Source organism: Bombus affinis, chromosome 9, assembly GCF_024516045.1.
Source record: "Bombus affinis isolate iyBomAffi1 chromosome 9, iyBomAffi1.2, whole genome shotgun sequence".
In the NCBI taxonomy this organism is placed as follows: Eukaryota; Metazoa; Arthropoda; class Insecta; order Hymenoptera; family Apidae; genus Bombus; species Bombus affinis.
Genome location: NC_066352.1, coordinates 14889508 through 14913210, shown reverse-complemented (window position 1 = coordinate 14913210; position 23703 = coordinate 14889508). Strand labels below are relative to the sequence as shown.

Genomic DNA, 23703 nt, shown 5'->3' with positions numbered 1-23703 from the left:
GTTGTGCCGTATATTCTTGCATCCGGTGAAATTTTGTCGAAACGCTTAACCGCATTGACGATAAATATCATTGTCTCTTGTAAGATTTTCGATAATATTTTTTCGTGAGTAATAAAAATACACGTATATTTATTTTTTAACGCGAGTTAACGTCCAAGTGTTTCTTGCTGCGACGATATAAAAAATAAACAAATTTACCTAACTCAAGCCACGTTTGTACTTGAAAAAGCAGTTTCCTACGCGAAACGAATCTCGCAGCACCGATGATCGTTCCCTAAACGTGAAAAGATAAAGAAAAAACGAAAAAAAAAGAACAACGGGAAGCAAAAAGACCTGAAAAAGACGGCGCGTGTTGCGTTGTTCGTCCGGAAGACTCCGCTCGCTAGGCCCACCCCTGCGGACGACGAATCGTTATTCTTACTAATCGCAACCGTTTTCCATGATTCTGTTTTACAGGCCTTCCCAGGAATGGTTCCGTATAAACGACCGGCGGGCGACAAGTCCGGCATGCCGGTCTATCAGCCAACCGGCGCGACGACCTATCAACAGTTAATGCAGCTGCAGCAGCCGTTCGTGCCTGTGTCATGTGAGTACACTGGAACACCACCCCTACCCACTCAAACCTCTAACCAATCGGTCGTGCAACCCCCGAACGTGCAAAGCAACCACCACGCGGTGGTGGTTCAGTCCTCCTCCTCCTCTCAGGGAACCAGTGGCGCCACAGTGAATAACTGCGCCGACGCCAACAATGGCGTGCTGATGGATCCCTGCAACAATCCACCGCCACCACCTCCAACCGCCGACAATAACAGTAACAATAGTAGCGGCAATAACAAGCAGCCGAATGCGACGCAGAATCACGACGCGTCAGAAAACGCGCATAACTCCCCCGAATTGAATCACGCGAGTCCCTCGACGATTTCGCAACAACAACAACAACAACAACAACAGCAACAGCAGCAACACCAACAACACCAACAGGCGCAGCATCAACAGCAACAAGCTCAGCAGCAGCAGCAACACCAGCACCAGCAACACCAGCAACATCAATTACAACATCAGCAACAACAGATACAGAACCAATTGGCATTGTCAGCTGCTTCCGTGCAGCCCGCGATGAGTCCATTGACTTCAGTCGCTGGTCTGAGCTCGATGCCAGGCGTGGTTAACATGGCCTCCATGGCCTCCATGACGAACGTACCATCGGTCACGAATATGGTATCGATGTCCAACTACAATGCCTCGAACGTGGCTGGGTTGAACATGCTCAACAGCCTCGGCATGGCTTCCGGATTGCCTACGCACCTCGATCCTGCCGCTCTCGCGAAAGAGGTCGCCCAGAAGAATTACGCGAAAGCCATTAAGCTGTCTCAGGCGTCGCAATCTTACGGTATTAATCAGCTTACCGCCCTGAATTATACCGGTGTAGCTTTGAACAAACAAGCTCTGGTGAATCCAGCCGCGGCAGCTGGAAGCGCAGGGGTCGCCGGATTACCGGCGACAACGGCGACACCTAGGCCGGTGATTCCGAACCTAGCGGGGATTCCCGGCGCCTTGGCCTCTCCGCTCTCCGCTGGAATTTTGGCCTACTCGAGACCACCCACCGGCGCTCCTATCAATCCTTACTCGTTGATGAGGCAACAGATCTTGCCAAATCCTTACGTTCAAGCCTCGATACCTGGGGTTCCTGGCGCTGCGGCCGCGGTCCAAGGTAATCCTTACGTCCAAAATCCCTACACGGTTCTACCGGGTGTCGCCAGCATGCCTGGAGTCGCGGCTGGCGTCGCGGCGGCTGGTGTACCGGGTGTCCCACAGATACCGCAGATTCCAAATCCGGCGACGATCGCGGCGCAACCACAGGTTGCTATTCCAGTCAGCTCGGGCGTGATCATGCAGCCGTACAAAAAGATGAAGACCTCGTAAATGAATTTCGTCGGACGATTGGAGAGGAGGCAACATGTTTCTTCCTCTTCCACGTCTACGAACGTTATGGTTCCTTCTTCTGGGTCCTCTGCGTCCTCTCTTTCGAATGGGAACGCCGCGTGCCGACTCTTTCGGATCTTCTTCGTGGTCCGGCGATCTTCGAGACATCAGGGCCGAGGAGTTTTTTCGTGTGTGTTAATTTTTATTCGTTTGACGTAGCTTCGTAGAGTGACTCGTAGAATATGGAATTGGATATCGAAGATTAGATCAACGTTGCCGACCTATTTTTTCATTTACCGCGGAGGATAAATACGGAGTTTAGCTAGATATAAATGTGTGTCGTTGTAGCGTACAAGGAATTGAATATGTAAGGTGAACGCGACCGTTCCTGTTGATGAAAGAGAGAATATACAGCGAGCGGATGCGAAACGAGAAATGAAACGTCGAAATAAGGGATGAGAAACGCGTAACAAAGAAATAAACAAACAAACAAGAGTTCCGAAAAATGTAGATTCACTTTCTAGTCAGACATTGTCGGTGAACAGTGCCTTATCGACTCGATTCCACTTGGAGCGTTTCGTAGATATGTGTAACGCTTACACGTGACGAATAGAAAATAACGACGCGAGAACTTTTGACGAATACGATTCAATCTTTTTTCATTTCTAATCCGTTTCGTTGTGACGAAAGTAGCAATGCCGAAACGTCCACGCACGGCGGTTCGATTTGATCGTTTCGCGTTTTATTTTCCCCATTCTTATCTATTATTTTCTGTCTTGAATAGAGCGACTCGACACGAAGACTTGCCAATTGCACGAGCCATCGGAATAAGTTTTTAATCGCGACTATCGCTTCTTCTTCCTCATTTTTATTTTCTTTTTTTTTAAACACGCTCTAACTGTATACCATTAAACGTATAACGTTTCTTTATTTCCTTTGTTTGTAGTTCCGAGAGGAGGAAAAATGCGAGTGATTTTACTGTTGTAGCGTACGTTGTTTGGTACGATAAATACTAGGAGTGAGACGAAAAATTTGTTGAAATTTATACCGCGTGACACCACGTAACCCTTTGTTTTCTTTTATTCAGAATATTGTTTCGTTTGTTATGACCTATCGAAGAAAGAATATCGTTCCTTCGTCAGATCATCAGATCGATTATTGTATTCTATATATATATAGGTGTTTGTTCTATATTACGTATATAATATATTCTATATATTTTTTATTTTCTACGTGAAGATGGACGGAAGCGATGCTCGGCCTAAGTCACGTTACGCGGATACACGAAACTTGCCTTTTTAAGTCATAAAATATTGTTAATCCCATTGTAATCTTTTCGGTTGGCCTGTTGAAGCCATTCCGAGTCGATTACCGATTAATATTAATTTAATTGCTTACGTGTTATTAAAAGTACTGCAGTCCTACGTGAAATATTTACAGAGGCACCAGAATTCGCGTACGCTGTAGCACAAAACTATTCGGACATCTGTTCTTTCTTAGTAAAAGTAACGTGCAATAATAAGAAATTATTTCCAGATTGTTTAATTCCTGAGCTGTGAGTTAGAGAAGAAAAAGTTTTAAAATCAGAATATTTGACAATTTATGAGTTGTTTTATTAACGCGTCTTGTTATTAATTTTAGTCTCATAAGATAAATTTTATAATCTGTCAGCTACCAGGAAATTTATAATTTTAGCCACGTATATTTTCAATATTTGACGCGGCAACGAACAGAGCTTTTACCTTCGAGACGAAAGTGTCTGAATACGTAAATCTATCAAGCTCGTAAGAAAAGAAAACGCTTGAAAATCGCAGATTTAACGGGAACTCACCGTGAACGATGACACGCATAAGTCGTAACATTCGTTATCGCGAATGTAGCCTAGCGTCAGAAATATGGTTGCCACTACGAATATTTCGCGTTAGTCTGCGTTCAATCCTTTGTAGTCGAAGTCTGTGGAATTTTATTCGCTATATATCGTTCGTTTATCGTTTCTCAGATTTTTATTATTTTTAATTATTTATCATAGGTTACTCTTAAAGAAACGGAGAGGCGGAGCGGAAAAGAAGGAAAACAGTGAGACAAAGAGAAACGAATTTTCATTCTTTACGAATCTTACATTTACTTTAGTAAGGATAATCGTACTTTTTCAGCATCGTTTCGCCTTGATAATTAAATCGAATAACGCCGATCATTGATACTTGAGACTGGTGTCATCGGAATTGTCACTGAAATTTCTTCCGATCCGAACTCCGCCCTTTCCATTTAGTTTTAGAAATTAATTGCAACTATTATACTAACGTATGTTTCCTAGAAACACCTTGCACATCGATGAGATTGAAGCAGAAACGCCGTCGTGTTCCGGGCGATACTTTTAAACGATTAACGTACGTGCACAGATTTTAGCAAACAGACTTCGTCCTGTCTCATTTTATCTAGCGCTATGATTATACACACACAGACACCCGCGCGCACGCACACGCACGCACACGCACGCACACACACGCGCACACACACACGCGCGCGCGCGCACACACACACACACACACATACATATATATATATATATTTATCTATTAGTATATAACTGCGTGCGAAACACCTGAAGACAGTCTGTGCTGTCTTTTACGTATTCAATTCGGGGGAGTATAATTTGCATACAGTGAACCTCGTCAATTGCAACTCACGAGCTTATGCATTTAGCCGAGAGGGAAAATGAAAAACGGAAAAAAAAATAAACCGATCGTAAGGAAAACACAAAAAGAGCGTAACGCGGAGTGATACGATAGAGTTAACGAATGATTAAGAGAAAATCGATTAAAATACGAAAAAAAAGGGAAAAATAACAGAAAAAGACATGCATTTACGCGATTAGAGGATACGAAAAAAAAAAAAAAAAAAAAAAAAACAGAAACAAAACCACGCATTAAGGAAAAGGCTGAATTCGAGAGAAAAGAAGATACAGAGAGGAAGATGAGAGGAGGCTCTCGATAATTATTGTAAGGAAGAAAAGGACAAAACAAAAAGAAAATACTTACACAAAAGAGAAACGTATATGAAACGAATTCACATGCGCATTAATGGTACACGACCGCACAAAAACGTTCAACAGATACACGCTAGTAATCGTCAAGAGGACAAAGAAATATATACATTATATATCTATACATGCATACGCGTTAAATATAATCAGCATACATATATACATATACGATATATATTTGCGCCCTTCTTATCGAACAGTAATTAATTCGAGTACATGAAAGAGAAAGATGACCGAAAATGCGGTTATGTTACGCGAAAAAGAAAGGAAATATCGCCCGCCGATAAGTAAAAAAGAAAGGGAGACAGAGATTTTCTCTGTCTTGCGTATTCGTACTCGTGTCTACCAGTGATTTGAAAGTTCGTTTAGTCGAAGTAGCGATTACGATGATTACAATGATGATGATAATGATGACGATGATACGATAACTAACGATGAAAAAAGAAATATATATAAATATACGTATATTATATTTAAACATATTGTAGATCTATATATGTGTGTAAATAATAATTTTCTCTAAGTACGAAGGAATAAACAAGAGTATATTGTATGTATAGATATTCGTATATGTATTGTATATAAGTACATACATATTAAAATATTCACTGGCATATACAGTGAAGAGGAGAAAGAGGTTGAAGAATCAGATAAGAGTAGCCGTGGAGTACGTGGTATTACGTGATGGCGATTATTTAAACAAAATTGGATTTAGTATTTTTGTAACCAGGAATTAGTTTTCTTTAATCCGTACATCATTGATAATTGTCAAGTGAACTGTAAAAAAAATTTTGTTATTCTTATTTTGTTAAAAGTTTAAAAAGAAAGTAGGAAGTTGTCGAGTATCTCGAAGAGGAAATTCTCGAACGCGTGTTCTCGTTTCCTCCCGGTTCCTTTCGTTTTGGCCGCGAAATTTGAAGGCAATTTTTCTGCTGCGATTGAAATAGAGTATACTATATACATACTTACAGAGACACATATGTACACACAGAACATATGCACAGAATGTGCGCGCAAAATACAACACGCACAAAACGTCGAGACGATTCGTGGTCGATTTTTACGGTATCCTCCCATTGCGGGAGCAACATTGTTCAGGAAACACGGTCTTCCATAGCGACAGAGCGTAAACGCGGTTATTTTGTATTGACGGACGAAGCATAGACGAAGCGATTGTCGTTAGTTTCGCGGCCAGAAGCGAAGAAACTCTGAAAGAAAGCAGAATGATAATTCGTTGTGATGGTACTTTTTTGATGTATATATAACGCTGACAAATACGTATTCGCAGAGGACACGCGACATGTATACACGTACTCTGGCATACACCTTGCCATTTACATCTTTACACACACATACGCATACACGTACACACACACACACACGCACACAGATATAGATGCAGGGTGTATCTCGTAAATATGCCAATTAGTACGTAGACGTAGAAAACTTTATAGCGAGCAAATCAAAAACCGCACTGGAAAATTTGAAACTAAAGAATTGTGATGTAATACTTTGTTTTTTTTTTAATACATCAGACTACTTGTTTGTCTTATCGAGAGAAACTATTTTCTTGCCAAAAGATTCTAAAACAGGATAGTTGAAATATAAAGACTTTCGCACGACATATTGTATCTTGCTGTAGCTACGCCAAGCCGAATATTTCTTTAAACCGAATATTTTCATGCTAGTACCGTTAGATACACCCTGTATACAGAGATACTCAAATAACGTATCGATAAACACGGTTCGTGAACGAATTCGAACGGCCTCGAAAATGCCTCGCACAGAGGTTGCGCATAAGTATTGTAGGCGTATTTCCGGTTTCTAACGAGTCACGCACATGAACCGACAACTCTAGGGTTCCTCAACTCGCTGTTCACACTTGTACGTACACACCGAGAGGGTGGCTGGATTTTTCCTAGATCCTCGGCGAAATTCTGGAACTGCATCTTTCTGCGTATCGGTGTAGAAATTTCAATAGTTTCGAAATATTCGATAATAATTTTACAAATCTTTTTCCTTCGTTTGTTTTCTTGCTTTTTCGATACTTGTTCGATTCGAGTCAACTTTTAACGGACAATCATCGATGAAAGAATACGCAGTGCCAAACTTTCCACGAGGTGTCGATCGAAAAACAGCGCAAGTGCCTTCCCCTTGCACTCGTACACCGTTGCACACAAACGACACACGTGTACTAGAGTATACAGGAGTAAACTCGAGAAAAACACATTAAAAAAGCATTCAACGTCTAATATACATATATGATACTTACATGATATATAATAATTATATTTATATTAAATACGAACGTAAGCATACCTATCGATTGATGTTGCATCTGCATAGATATCGTGCAACGAAAAACAGTGGTCGGTATATGTCGCAAGATAATCGACCATCGTTGCTAAGGTGGTAACCATATTATATTACGAACTATGCCGATCTATTATACATATATACATATTATACATATAAAATGTGAATTAAGGATTATAAACGATATAAGAAAGAAATCCACGTTTCACGGCGTACTACATACAGATAGTATTTATTGTCATGTACCGTTTTGTCTCTGATGTTTTCAATTATACTTGTACGTTATTTCATGCACGCCACGTCGAAAAATCGAATGTCGAAATAGTCGTGTATGCAATCGTCTGAAACGACGTCGGAGGAACGGATCACAGTCTTTGACGCTATTAACGTTATACCAGCGACAACCTCGGGGACGTAGAGAGAATGCAGAAAGAAAGAACGTAGAATGTCGACGAACGAGAAAGATGCGATTTAACGATTGTAAACGGATTCGAAGGATTTCTCGACCATTTGTATGCGTGTTGGTGTTCACCAAGTTACACGTGATTATGATATACATATACATATACATACACATATACATACACATGGACACGTAGGTTCGCGTTGCACGATATCGTCACGTCCATGAAAGCGAAACGATAATGATAACCGCGAGACGAGAAAATTCGTCCTATGAGAATAGAGGAGAGAAAAAGAAAAAAAAAGAAAGAACGACACGTCATTCATTTTCCAATGTCGAGGAATCGAATTAACAGTTATCGATGGATTAACTACGTTACACGTACATACCATAGAATACGATAATACGAATATATGATATAGCCGCGTGTAGCCTGCGTCGTCGACTCACAGATAAACAGCAGAAAAGGAATATACACGTTTAAGAATCGAGAGAAAATAAGGGATAGTAAGGAAAGAGATAGTGTTAGGTAGAAAACAATTTAATACGAGAAGGAAAAAAACACGAAATTTTAAGAGAACGAATGAAAATGAAACGATGATGCAAATGAGTCTTCGAGGTCCCGAATGCGTTTTTGCGCGTGCACGCTCACGGGGTTTGTCAAGGAGTCAGCCAGTATTTGTAATAATAATGCTTGAGAAATGCATGAATATTTGTTTTATTAATGCTTCTTATTTCATCTCTTTCTATCGAAACGAAACTTCCCGAGAACTCGCTAATCCCTTGTAATATTTATATCTATATATATATATACATATACGTTATATATGTTATATATGTATATGTATACATATACTCATGTATTACTCGATATTGCGCCCCTAATAGCTCACAGTCTTAGCCTCGCTTCCTGCTTCCCTTGTTTTTAATATCCTTTGACAATCTGTTCGACTTGGTGCTTGTATTGTTACTTACTTTTTCAGCGTTCTTTTTTTCAAATTTTTTTCTAGTATTTATCTTCAAATTTATCGATCAATTATCGAACGTAGCATTCTTTCGCAATTTATTTAGCATCCGAGGAAAATCGAATTATCGGCAGTGACCCAATTATCATTTTCAATATTTCGTGTATTTCGTTCGCCGGTGTTTCAATTTCGTTTATCATTTGCGCGATTTTATTTCTGCGATTATTTATTTCGATTCGTTTTCAAAGCTGTTCGCGTACTCGATGGATCAAAAGAGAGAGGAGAGTGAAAAAGAAAGTGATCGTTGAATTTGTCGTGGAAATTGTTTTTTCCGCCACGCTTCGAAGGGCGCACACTTTAGAATTTAGACGATGCCAAGCACACGGTCGTTTTCTGAAACCTTGTATGTAGACGTTAGCCGCTTCTTTATTACGACGGACGTTGTCAAAGCGAGCGTACAGCTCGCATTTTCCCTTTTTTTCTTCTTTTTTTTTTTTTTTTTTTACTACTCTCTATTTCTTTCTCGTCTCTCTAAACGTAAAATTACGTTATATACATATGTACAGATATATATCCTATATATGTACTGTACATCTATATATAAATGTTCCTGACCTTTCCGCCTCTACCACAGCTTCTCCTGCGCTTTAGTTGCGAAATTCAGAGACACAGAGGAGTAACGTCTAGGTATATTATCCGTATATCTTGTCACGTCGATATACCTCTCCCTCATCCACGATTTTATCAACAATCGCCACATTAGAGAGAGTTCTCCTCTCCTTCCATTACGATTTTACTAATAATCGTCGAGAAGAAGGTCGATACGAAACATATGAATTGCGTGTACGTTGTGCTTCCGATCGACTATCTTTTAAAATTATCTTCTTTAAAATTAGGATTAAAAAAAGTCATTTCGAAATATACTTTATTAGGGCCAAATGCCAAATAGCCAAAGTAAGAGAAAGTAAAATTAACGTTTCGAAGAAACACGTTGCAAAATACGTATGCCTAAGAGGCAGAGGCGAGAAAACCGGATTTAATGTCATCGAATACACGTATAATCGGCGATCGAACGAGAAACGTAGAAAGGAACGGAAATCGACCTTCTTCGAAGTAACTTCCGATCCAAGTAATCCACCTTTGCGTTCGGTCGGCTTCTTATTCAGCTTCGATTATTATATTATTTCGCCGCTATCTCGCCTGTGTAAGAAATTCGCGCGTGTGCCTACTGAATTGTTTTGTAATTGCTTGGCACATGGAGATAGACCTTTGCAACACGAATCGAGTCTCGGTAAACCAGAAGCAAAACCGGATATTACCGAGAGATCGTGATTCCAAAGGCTGTGTTACCGAAACAGGCTGTATTCATGCATCTCTATTTACAACCTATGTATATTTTATAAATATCTCTATACATATATATATATATATTATAATCCACGCTTTTGATCGCATCAAGTATATATATATATATACACACATATATATATACAGTACTATAACGCGCCGAGGCCTCCTCACCTGTTTCGATCGCTTTAAAAATTGCCTTGCGATTCAAAGGCGAGAAGAGTGCTACGCAGAATTGTTCGACGATTTCACGAATCTTAACGCTACGCGACGTTCTGTGTCATCGACTATAAAATGAACGAAAGAGATACGAAAAAAGATTATAAGAATGTGAAATAGCAAGTGACGAAAAAAGAAAAAAGTATCGGTGTCAGAAAGAGAGAAAATATCGATCGATCGAACGATCGATTCTTTCCTCGTCGAGGAATACGTTATTCGTTTTCATTATCGCGACGCTACTTTTCCAATCATTCGTTAACCACGCATATATGTATAGGTATATATGCCGATGATTTTCATCATAGTATAAGAGTGACACGAAACGTACGCGCGACTCCGCGCGGCCGCGACCATTTCAGACAAAAAAAGAAAAAATAAACGCGAAAAGTACTCGTCGATGCCATTACATATCGCGAATACGTAAAATAAATGTTCATGGCACCGCACGAACAGAGCTGGAGCAAATTAAGCCGGAGCTGCACTCGAATGGCCAGGACGATTTGACCGATGGTTTATCGCCGCACTCTAACGTCCAACGTATGACGGCCGATCGGTGGATATGAATGGACAGAACCGATTCCCCCTGTCGTCCAGCGTAATTTCGTTTTGAATATCTTGAAATACGACTCGAGCGATCAGACTATTAGCTCGAACGATACGTTCGAACGGAACCAACCGAACGGACCGAAAATTGTGATAGATGCTTTCGAAGAAAAAGAGAATATATAGATGTACGTATATCGTGTTTGGATATCGGGTCAGATCGTAGTTCTGTCTAATCCGTATACACCTGTGTCGATATAGAAACCGATGTGAAGCACTCTTTCCGATGTAAGTATCGCAGTAGCACTTTATTTTGTCGCATATGCAAGCTTCAAGCACCTCGACGCTTCACGATTAATTAATTCGTAATAATCTCGTTTTATCAAGCGAGACTGTTTCTTTAGACGCGTATATACATCGCTTCTTCTCTGTATTTTGATTAGCGCGCACGTAGTTATAAATATATATCGTACATTTTTTTAACGGCTTTCAAAACGCGATACGCGTTTCGTAGATAAAAGTGACATCGATGGCTTGTGCTCGTATCTTTTTTCTCTGTATCTTTCACCGCCTATCATGTACGAACGAAATAAAAATTGTTTCTTTGCTATATCTCTTTATATCTATTTCTATGTCTTTCTCTCTCATGCAATTTCTATCTCTGTCTCTGTTTATTTTAATTTCATAATTGCGATTCTGTTTTAACGCTGCGACATCGTCGTTAATTCATACACGTAGTAGGTATTTACGTACATGTACAGCACGCTCGTTATTTCTCAACGTCTCCTTCGTAAATGGATTCGCAAATCTACCATTGATAAATCAGAGAAATAAAAAAGGATGGATTTGCCATTTACGAAAGAAGCGCCGATTAATAGCGTGAACACACTGTATATGTATAAATTTTCACACAATACGAACGGGATACATAATCACACGAACATAACCTGAAATAACGAAGCTTAAGCGCATGCGAATATAATCTTTTTATTATTTACAAGTGTCTATATCGCGGAACAGCACGATTGCATTAAGATCGAACAAAATTTGGTTCGAAATCGTTCATTCTCCGCTTTCTTGTAACAAGAGTTGCTCGTCACGGAACGAGAAACCATGTTAGACACGTAGTTAAACATTTATTACTGTGAATTGTACTGTATTTTGTTTGTTTCTTGAAGCGTAAAACGTGCTCACATACAAACGTATACACAAGTTACTGCATATTAGGTTGTTACATGATAAATGTCATCGCTACACTTTTTTCTCGTACGGCGCAATTCTTGTACGTTCTACGAACTCGCTGGTTTATGCAGATGACCGTCGTTCTAAACAAAATAACGCAGACCGAAACAACCACTGCAAATTATTTTTACATTTACGAATGGTTGAGACAGCATCACGACGTTTATTTACAAAACAACCTAATATCTATAAACGCATATACACGGGTACATACTAGCAAACGGAAACAAAGAGAACAATTCACTGCGTGTACACACATATTCGATCCCAGATAGCAAAAGCAATCAGTTGCACGTTGAATCGCGCGATCGTTCATAATCTTCTCTTTAAACTTTCTGTTTCATGCTTGCCCTCGCCTGGATTTCCACCGCACGTCTTTCGATCGAAAATTACCACGCATACAATTGTTTGATCTCCGTCCCGTCAACGCTTACATTCCGGTTCCGTCGACGATTACTATTCCGACTCTCTCTCTCTCTCTCTCTCTCTCTCTCTCTTTCTCACTCATTCGCTCATTCACTCACTCACTCACTCACTCACTCACTCACTCACACACTCACACACTCACACACTCACTCACTCACTCACTCTCTCACTCTCTCTGCCAACGTCCACCACGACCGCACCACACCGGCCCTCTAACGCACGTGCCCGAATCACCCTCTCCCGATCCTGAAATTGATCCTGAAACGCCGTACGTGCCTGAGTTATCCACCCGTTCCACGGAATCTGCGACGACTGCTGCGAAATCCAATCCTGAATACTCCTTCTCCGATTAATTACATTCATGTGGCGATTGTGACCATTTCCCGATCCGTGCGCTGCCGCCGAACCTCTACACGTTCGACCGATCCTCACCTTCTCTCCTTCTTCCCTCCCTTTCTATTTTAATTTTTCTTCCTTTCGTTTCTATTCGGCGGGGATTTTCATTTTTCCTTTTCTTCCCTTTTCTTCCCTTTTCCTCCTTTTTCTTTCCTCTTTTTCCCTACTTCCCGTTTTATCCACTTTCTATTTCCTACTCGAATATCTCCCCTACTATCCTCGCCACCATCTTCTCTCTTCTATCCCATTTTCGCCGTGAAATTCGCACTCGTTATACACACACGGTTATTCAATCTTTTTCTGCCGTCACACGTGCTCGCTTCTACATCACGACGATAAAATAAATTAAATATACGCGATATTACTCGGTCGGCGAACGAATCTCGGTGATGGGCCGTTTCACGATATCTTTCCTCGAACTGATACCGTTCCACTTCCGATTATCCTTTTTTCTGCACGTGTTATCACGCGGAATCCATCTCTTTCTCGATCGTCATCGATGCGTTCACACGTGGTCGATACACGATACTCACACACGTACACACGTACAACTAAATATTTGAACGCTGGCTTGGTATGTGTGCACCGCTGCCGCATTATCGCCGCCATGTCCGCCCATCACCCGTGAAACAACGACGACAATCGTAATTCACGTTATAATTTACCATGTTTGTTTGGCATATGTATGTCCGCGTATATACATTTTCTACACCCTGGTACATGCATCTATTCTTTCTCATTAACGAAACGTCAAAAATATCAATAAAATACAACAAAAATACAACAACAAAAAACGAAAAATGGTGATATATATATATGAATACACTTGTACACGAAAAAACGCATCATTTCATGGCTTCGCGAACATCTTCGATTCGCGCGATAATTTTCGATACGCGTATAACGACAATGATAAATGCACATATATACACGGATAACGCGCGTGTTGCACACAATTTTTATCATACATACGCGACATACACATAATCATTCTGTTGCAACCCCTTTGCCATTCCCCGCCGCCAACGTTGACCATTTTTGTCCATAAACCGACCGTGAAACAACGGAATAACGCAACCGCTGCGACGATGTCCACTACCAAAAAAAAAAATATTACAAAACTTTGCGAAAAATAAACAATAATCGCGAAAAACTACATCTCCGTGTTCCCTCTTTTCTGGCGGACATCTTCCAACGAACGATGCGACGATTAATGCGACAATAATTTAAAAATAATAAAATATCCACCTTTGAATCAATAAAACCAACAACAACAATTACTGCTACTACCATCACTACTATTACTACTACTGCACTACTATTACCATTACCACTACTACTACGACTACTACTACTACTACTACTACTACTACTACTACTACTACTACTACTACTACTACTACTACTACTACTACTACTACTACTACTACTATCACTACCACTACTACTACCACTATTACTACTACTACTACTACTACTACTACCTACAACATACTCGAATTCTTTTTTTCCGTGTACATGTACCTGGGTGCTCCGAGGGCACGTTCGGCGTACTTCACTTTGATTTTGGTGCCTTCTCCACCGAATTCGATCGACTGCTAATGAAAAACCACGAATAAAACCAAAAACCAAACCAAACCAAACCAAATCAAATTTAAAAATATATATATACAAAATAATAATATATGTGATGATAATAAAAAAAACTACTGCTACCAAATACTTCAAAAAAATATATAATAATAAAAAAAACCGTACCGAACACTGCCTCGTTTGCTGCATGTGGATCGCCTTAGCAGCCTTAGCCACTGTCGGGGCCCAAGTGGTCCCCCAAAACGCTCACTGTGTCGTCTACACAGACAGCTGCGGACAGGTAGACTCATTATTGTAACCAGTTTTTTACCCAGTCTCGGGTCTGCATTAGAAGCGCCAGACGGTGATTGAACAGGTGAAACGAAATTCGAAATGCATGCGTGGTAATGTGCCTGTGTTACCTCTCACTTTTATGTTTTTTTTTCTCCTTTTTTTTTATGTTCCTTTTTAATCTCTTGTTTGTCAATAACGATCCTGTCGGTATGATCAGGAGAGCGACGTATTAGTCCTACCTATGGTGTTTTTGTGGTATATCAAGAAACTAGGCGGCCGCCTACGGCATGGAGACTTCGCTAGATTTCAACGAAACCCACGACGATCTCCTGTCCACGGTCTGGCGATTAAAAGAGATTGTTTAACATTCATGCCGATCGTCTTGGTGCTTTGATGCAAGCCCGAACTTTTAATGCTGCTAACCTTCAAGGTTAACAGGGGGGAGGGAGACGTTCGATCGCTCTGAAGTTTCTTTTTACTATTTATTTAGCATTTGGTTTGTTACGTTTTAGATAGGAATTCTTGTTAGCTTGCTTCTTATATTTTTTGAAAAAGAACTGGAACGATCGGACGTGATACCTGAACCTTCGGTAACTTTGGCTAACACGTAGCTTTTGGGGGCATCTCCCTCACGACTGCTCACCGCAACTATAACTGCGAATAACCACTGCCTTATCTGGTGTTTGTCTATTATTATTATTATTATTATTATTATTATTATTATTATTATTATTATTATTATTACGTCGATAAGTATTATTATTATTATTATTATCGTTATTATTATTATGCTATTTCGAAAGCGTTGTCGTCACTCCCCCTTAAACAAAGAAAACCTTATTCACGAAGAAAGAGATGCACGCTTCTTATTCAGTAATTAGTACGACTTTGCCATATATGTATATATTATATAGATTATATACATATATATATTGTTATTGTTATATTATATACATACATATTTATTATTATTATTATATCTATCATGCCATTGTCTTGATTACGCTTCTTTCATTAACGTTGCGCGTTAATTGTGGACCTTATTGTCGGGATACGCATTTGAAGAGCATTGGGTGCTTTGAGAATAGTGGTGTTTGAACCAATATTTTAACTAATGTCTCTATCGTTTTTGTACAGAAAGAGAGAGAGAGAGAGAGACGGAGAGGGTGAAACTGATTATTTTACTTGTCCTCTTTTATGTTGTCCCAAAGTTCATTTCATATCTCTACATAGAATGTTATGTATATATTTTTTTTACTTAACTTTGATTTATAATGAATTTATAACGGATAAACGAAGATTATTAGATGTAAGAAAAGAAAAAATATTTTGTCGGGCAAAAGAAAATCGAATTTTGTACTTTTCATTTATTTGCCATTATTCATCTTTCTCGTAAATAAGTGAAGAAAAATCCAGTCTTTTTTGCCATTTACGATTATACGATTGTTAGTTTGCAAACTATCTCAAATAGCATTTACCTTGAAGCACCCTGTATATTTTTTCTCTTTACCCTAAAACGCTTCAGTACTTCGATCAATTTGTCTCTTCGCCCCTTTTCTATGCATCTATTGTTTTTTTTTTTTTTAATTAATTTTTTAATCGCATTAGAAAAATTTCTCACGGTTATGGACCGTTGTTACGTAATGTCCGAACGTGTATTGCATGTATATTAATATTAGCATATAGTCCCTGTATTAGCATCGGTTGCGTGTTGCTTCGAATTTCATCGAGCCACCTCGAAACTCGCGTGTCTATATTACGATATTGGCAGGATATGATAGAATTGATTGCGCAATTGATAAAAGTGGTGATTCTTTATGGAAACACGAGTCGACGATATAAGATAAAATTTTCTTGTAAGAAACATTGCCTTGGAGGTACGGAACGATGCGATGTTAATATGTCGGCAATGTACACGGAAAGCAATCGATTTTCTCGAGAAGAAAGACTGGCGCAAGAAAATTTCATTAAGAAAAATGTTCGATCAATCTCGAAGGAATCACTCCTTTTACAATTGTACGACAAATATCATCATTTCCTACGTTTCCAACCTTCCTATACGGTTCTTTCAAAACAATCAAGTTGAATTCTATAAAAACGACAATGGCGTGATCCTCTAAATTGAACCGCGCAGAACACGCGTGTTTTAACAAGAGCAGATAAAAAGAAAAAGAGGAAAAAAGTGCCATCGCGATAGTAACAGCTTTTTGAATTTTCAAAACGATTCTCCACGTGACGTGCAACACTTTTTTCCCCGCTCTCTGAACGCTCTCCAGACCATTCTAATTTACCGCTGTCGCCAATCGAAAACACGGAACAATCCTGTCGCTTGCATAGAGAGCTTCTGACGCATTACGTAACCGGGAAAACGATAGGTAAAAAAAAGGAAAAAATAAAACAAAATCAGACTACGGGGCCAAGAATCGAAAACGCGTGGCCGCGGGCACAGGTTTCTTGCTGTAGCGTATCTCCTTTTTCTTCCTTTTCTTTTTTTTTTTTTTTATTTACGTACAAAACGCAGAGAACACGTTGACAAAGCTTTCCTAGCGAGTACATAGAAGAAAAAAGAGAAAGAAAGAAAGAAAGAAAGAACGTGAGACGACCCGCAGCGTCGATCGCCATTTTCCTAGCATTACTTTTCGCGATCTCTCTCTTCGAGTCGGGTAGACGTTTTTCTCTTTTTTGTTTTTTGTTTTTCGTTTTAATACTCTGTCTCTATTTAATGTTCGATCATACGTTGTATTCTCTATGATCGAACCTACACTTTTATTCGTGAGCATAATTAGCTCTTATTGTTATGGTTGCGGAGTCGCAGTTGACCTAGCGTTGAACTTATTTGCAGTAGAATATTATTAATTTGACAGCTTTTACGACATCCCATCTCCACATTTTTTATACGAATGCCAATAACCGCTGACTTTTGTCCAGCCACCAACGGGCGGTTTGGTTCGCTGGCGTGGATGATATCTCGTCCACCGATGGATATCTCACCACCTTTCTTTGTCTCTTCCCTGTGTCTATCTATTCTATATATTCTCTATCTATATTTACTTTTTATTTCTCGTAGCTTTAGTAGTGAGTGGATGTGTGTGTCTATAAATCTCGTAATTCACGCACGCGAACCAAAAACCCTTTCGGCGGTCCTCTCAAGTCGGCTTTTGGCAGCACACGAATTGCTTGGGTGATGAGGAGGGGCTCCGTTGTCTCTGCGCGATCCCCTCCCCTCCAACGAATCGATCGATCGGTCGTACCAACAAAATTCGTTTCTTTTATTTCACTCGCAAGTTTTTACTACCCAAGGTAGTTTACTTTTCGAAACACGATCATCCTTCCGAAAAGATGTTAGACAGTACGAAATATAATTAGGTATATCGCGCTATCATCCTTTTGGAAGTACGTACAACGAGTATATCCGAGTTAAGATCATCGCGATCCAGATATCGTATTATCGATTAGACGATTTTCCTTAATCGTATTCCGAGGGAGGGGGCTTACTTCCTTCCTTTTTCTCGCGTTTATTCGTTTTTTCGGAAAAATTCACCGCTAGAATCCTGTCTGTTCGATCGAGAGATAACACGTGAAAGGGGCACGATCTTCGTGAAAGAAAAAGAAAGATAACGTCGAAAATCGCGACTCTAATCGATCACCCAAGCAGAATGAACCAACCCCCCTTCTCCCGGGCCATTATTTGCATGACCAGACTCTGTGTTTGTAGCAAATTATCTCTACGCAGTTGCAAAAGTTATTACATAGTTATTATTCTTACTCTTGTTATCGTTATTCTTCTGATTATTACGATTGACGATTAGTCTCGTTACTCTATATCTGTACCATTATTCGTTGTTACCATCTTATGTCTTGTTTCTCGCGCAAAGGTTCTTCATTATCCATAATTTTCCATTTTCCTTTTTTTTTTTTTAATTTATTCTCTGTAGTAATTTCCAATTGCATAACACGCGAGAAAAATTCGATCGATGATTGCTTCGTGATGAGAGAAGAGTACGTAATTTAATTCCAGTCGTCGCTTTTCTTATTTTTCTTTTTTTTCTTTTTTTTTTTTTTTTGTCAGTACAAGTTCAGCATTTGTTTATCTTAATCTTTTTCGTTACAAGTATATTTTGCACGCTTTTATGGTGAGCCTATGGTACTATTACTTTCGCTCGCGACAATTGTCATTACGATCCATCATTTAAACGATTGATTTCGTTGTTTTTATTCTCATTGTTCCCCCTCTGTTTTTATTTTTCTCTTTTCTTCGTTTTGTTTGTTTTTAATTATCTCTCATTTTTTATTTCATATACATAATACTCTGTCTCTGGTAGGTTGTTAACTGCTTCTGACCTAACGTTTTTTGCTAACACCAATACCAGTTCTCTGGAATTTGATGTTTAATCTATTTTTTTTTTTTTTTTTTTTTTTTTTGCTGCATTTGTCTATATTCATATATATATATTCTCTCGGGCATATATATATATATATATATGTATGTGTGTGTATACGTATATATATACATATATACATATATACATATATATATATATATATGTACATCGATAATCTTTCCCTAGATACGAGTGTACGTGTGTGTTTCTATGTGTGTGTGTGTACATATAATATGCATAACATCTTTCGCTCGGGGGTAATCAAAGGAACGGATAGTAACGTAGTTGGGTAGAAATATCTCGCTTCACTTGAGCCTTTTTATTTTTTATTTTCATCGTTCGAAAATTCCTTCGTTTATTGACTCTATTGTTCTTTTTGTTTTCTTTTTTTTTTTTTTCTTGTAATTCACATTTCTCGTTTTGATAATCTGGAAGTGGTATTTTTTCGTGTCTTTTTCTCTTACCAATTTTTTAATTTTTTTGTCTTGGTATTTGAGAAATATTTTCTCAAAGTTCGTCGTTCTCGTTCAAATTTCTGCGAAACTCGTGAAACTAAAGAAATCGTAAAAATGTATTCCGACCAATGAGAGCTTGTACGAAAGAAAGAAAACGTAGTGAAGGATATATTCTCGTGTGTTGTTCAGCCACGCTCATATTATATATATACATGCACACCAATTTACGTATTACGATTGTTGTTTTTTCATCTTGCTGCAGCCAGGTTTTTGCGTTTTAAAGTCACTGTTTAGCACCCTCGGTTCCCAGTCAAAGAATCGGAAAAAGAAAGGGAACAGCTTAGACGAGCGATGCTCGTTGCCTTCCTGTATTCCATACACAGATTTTGTTAACACTAATACTTCAGTCTAGTCATTGTGCTGAATGGCCCGCTGAGAAGAGGGCTTCCACACCTGATTCGCAAATTGATTAACTCTTTCTTACATAAAGAACGAATACTTTCGTTTATTCAATTTTATTTCATTTTTACCACGCGAAGTAACTTAAAATCGACTCTCGACAAGATACAGTTTTTTCTAGCGCAATAATTCCTACGTCGAATGTCTCGTGATGAAAATTTGCGAATCAAACGATCCTCGTTTATAGGCACGCTCCTTGCACACAAAGTGTCGGGAATGTTGAGAAAAAAGAGAAAATCGAATAGAGAAAAGACGGCATAAAGCAGATAGATAAAATTGTTACATATATGTTACAGACTCACGGGTGAAAAACAGTTCGCATAGAAAAGTGAAACGAGTCCTTTGTTCTCGCCCATTCGAATCACACCAATTCTTTCAATAAACGTGTATCGTGTCGTGTCGTGTCGTGTCGTGTCGTGTCGTAAGAACGATCACGGTAGTAGCAAGCTAATGATCGACTTGCTTCACGTCGATGCCGAATTAAAAAAGTAAAGAAGTAATCAATCTCATAGAGTACAATGTCTCGACTCACGATAGACAAAGTAGGGAATGACCAGTTTGAAAAAGAAAAGTTCTACTGCAAATTTTCTTCTTAATTCGACCTGCACGAACAATCGACCTCCGCGAATAACTATTTTTCGAACCAGACGAACCAGAGGAAAAGAATCGTTCAAATCGTACAAGATCTGTTACGCTCGGTCGATTATTCGTGTGCCAGTAGCAATTAATTAATATTCATATACGATCCGATTTTTTAGAGCATGTAATGTACCGTGAATATGCTCTAACACTGAAATGAGTTTGAATGTGTGTGTTCAATGATTTTCAAAGAACATGTGTGCGTGTGGGTGTCTCTGTGAGAGAAAGACAAGACACTTGTCTTCGCTCTGTTTGTGGAAACGCGCGAATGGCGTCTGCTTGTGAAGAACGACTGATGCGAGACACTGTTGAAAGTTGTTTTTTTTCCCTCCTTTTCCTTGTAACTATTGTTCGCGCGAACCTCGAAACTATCCGTTTTATAAAAATACCTGGCACATTTTCTTTCAGTTACTGGACACCCTCCCGGTGTGCCAAGATTTTAATCGACAAGTGTGCAACCGTCCCGCCTGCAAGTTTATCCATCTCAGTGACGGTGAGTTTCCGGCCCCATTTGCCGCAATTCCTCTCGGGAACTTGCGGCAATTTCGTTGAAGATCGAAGCTTATCGTTCCTTTCCTTTTCTTGTTTTTTTTTTTTTTTTTTTTTTTAACAGTTCCTTTATTTCTCGTCTTATTCTTATTCCGTTGCGCTTTTATTCCGTTGAACGATTAATTGAATTTTCTTTCAGCGACACAAGATGGTGAGTACAATGCCGTAGGTTGTTATTCCGCGTTATTAGCGAGATTAAAAGACTTTGGCTGAAATATAATTTTTTTGTTCGAATATGAGCTTAAAGTATTTGAACATTCAGTGGCAGGAGATAAAAAGAATTGACTAACTAGATTTTTCAATTAAAATATTACTTTAAAGCCGATTCGATGTACAGAGAATGTAGAAATTTCTCAAATTATATATATTTCAGCTCGGTGTATTTGTGCCGGCCTAGATATCGTATCGAATGGCCGGCCAAAGAGCATTTGTATTTTGCAGCCATTTTGCAGTTGACGACCACGCGTTCGCCACAAAACAATCATGCTCGTAATGTGCGACGGATGACAAATCTATTGGTCACCGCTGTTTCCAACTGCACGTAACTTCGTCAAAGTCACGAATTACTAGACTAGCTAGCCGCGACTAATAAAAATGATAGTTTACTGCTAAACTGTTCGTGAATAGTCTGTAAATTTAAAGAATGACCGCGGAAAATGAGAAAACTCTAAGAATTTCAGAAAGAAAGAAATAATCGTAATGTTTATCGTATAATCGTAATACCATCTTATTAGATATATATATATCCATTTTATAAATATCATAAATATTACGTATATAATTATAATTAGCATAGCATAATACCTTGGCATCGCGGAGAAAGAAATTATAAGCGAAAACGAACGTTCGCAGATATCCTTAGCTAATCATAAAGCGTCATTATACGAAGATCATCGACGCATTAAAATCCACCAAAAATTGTTATCGATTTTTCCATATGTCTAATCGATGACCGTTTAAACATTTCCAGGAAACGTGGAGGTGATCGAGAATCGCGTGACCGTGTGCAGGGACGCAGTGAAGGGCGCGTGCATGCGGCCCCAGTGTAAATATTATCACATACCGGTCGCGTTGCCGCCAGCACCTCTGATGGCGATCACATCGCCTGCGACGCCCTAGTTACTCCTTCTCGTTTAGCGGATATATGTAATTCACGACGAGGCGAGCAAGAAGGAACCGACAGACAAGAGTGATACAGTAACAGAAGCTAGAGAGCGGAAAAAAGGGACTTGACAAAGGAAAAAAAAAGGACAAAAAAAGAACAAAAAGAAAACTACAAAAAAAAAAAACAAGTAACGAACAAAGACGAGAACGAGAAAGAGGCACTACCAGAAAACGAACAAACACAAGAGCTTCTCAAGCGCAGGTTTTGCCGGATCACGATCATCCTGATCGTTGAACAAGATCGACGAGAAGAAAAAGAAGAAGAGAGACGTATCAAGGGGAATGTGTGTTTCAATGTTTTCGTCCTCATCGTTCTCTTCGTCGTCGTCGTCGTCGTCGTCGTCGTCGTCGTCATCGTCGTCGCCGTTGTCGTCGTCGTCGTCATTGTTAGCGACATCGAAAGAACCGAGTTTCGATTCTATTTCATCCTCCTCTGCGAATCTCCTCCAATGCGTAGGTTTTCGTCGAGCCAGATAGAAATCAGGAGAAAAGGCCAGCGTATCAAACGCGAATCAAAGAGGAAAGGTCGGACAGAGGAATGAAATCGTCGTTCGTCGTTTCACTAGTTGAAAAAGGAACTGCACGAATTCGTTTCTCTTGCTGGCCATTCTCTTCCTCATGTCGTCCCTTGAAGATGAAAAAGAAGAAACGCACGAAATTAAATTCGTTCGTAGAAACAATTCCCTCGTCAAAGCAATTCTGCGAGCTTCACTCCCGATGGAAGGAAATTTACCATTGATTTCTAGCAGACCATTCGTAGATTATTTGCGCGTTTGGTCGCCACGAAGCGTAATTTACCGTTCGAGAGTCGAGGTTAGCCGATTATCTCGCGAGAACGAAAATTTCCCCATGCTAAGACGATAAAAGCGTTTCGTTCGTGCGAATTGGTCGGAAAAAGAGGATACGGTATTTCTGATTGAAGCAGACATATCGAGTGGTCGTTGAAATTGAAAATCAGCCAAGTCGCGTCGCGTCAGCGAGAGAAACGTCCTCGAGAGGATGCTCGAAACACGTCACGATCGAGTGCCAGTACACGAGGTCTTCCTTAACCTTGCCTTCTTTCCTTCTTCGTTCACTTAGACTTCCATGAAAGAGAGTCACAAACCTGTCTAGTCTGGCTCGCTAAGAGGGCAAGTGGATTTTCACAATTTCTGCTTTTTAAGCGTTTTTATTCATTTGAAATTTAAGTATCGCACGAGTTAACTAATCTTGCTTTCTAAACTTTGATTATTCCATATGTCATTCGTTTATAAGTGACTGTTATCAAATTTCCGATAGTTAATTTAAACTCCTATTCTCTATTTATCGATCTCTTAACTACATCCACTTAGAAGTATCTTTTAATTTCAAAATACCTTGCAACTGG

General features: G+C 39.4%; 2 protein-coding genes across 18 annotated transcripts in view; both read left to right on the top strand.

Moving 5' to 3' along the window:
* The window catches only part of LOC126920482 (probable serine/threonine-protein kinase yakA), a 383981-nt gene extending 375575 nt beyond the window's left edge, over window positions 1–8406 (top strand). For all 17 annotated transcript variants that reach the window (XM_050730935.1, XM_050730928.1, XM_050730929.1 and 14 more), the window contains one exon: window positions 457–8406. In XM_050730935.1, the coding sequence (XP_050586892.1) occupies window positions 457–1923 (1467 nt within the window). In that variant the 3' untranslated portion in view covers window positions 1924–8406. The remainder of the gene's footprint in view (window positions 1–456) is intronic.
* Window positions 1–23703, top strand: part of LOC126920489 (mitochondrial basic amino acids transporter-like) — a 154174-nt gene that overhangs the window by 95972 nt on the left and 34499 nt on the right. The window lies entirely within an intron of this gene.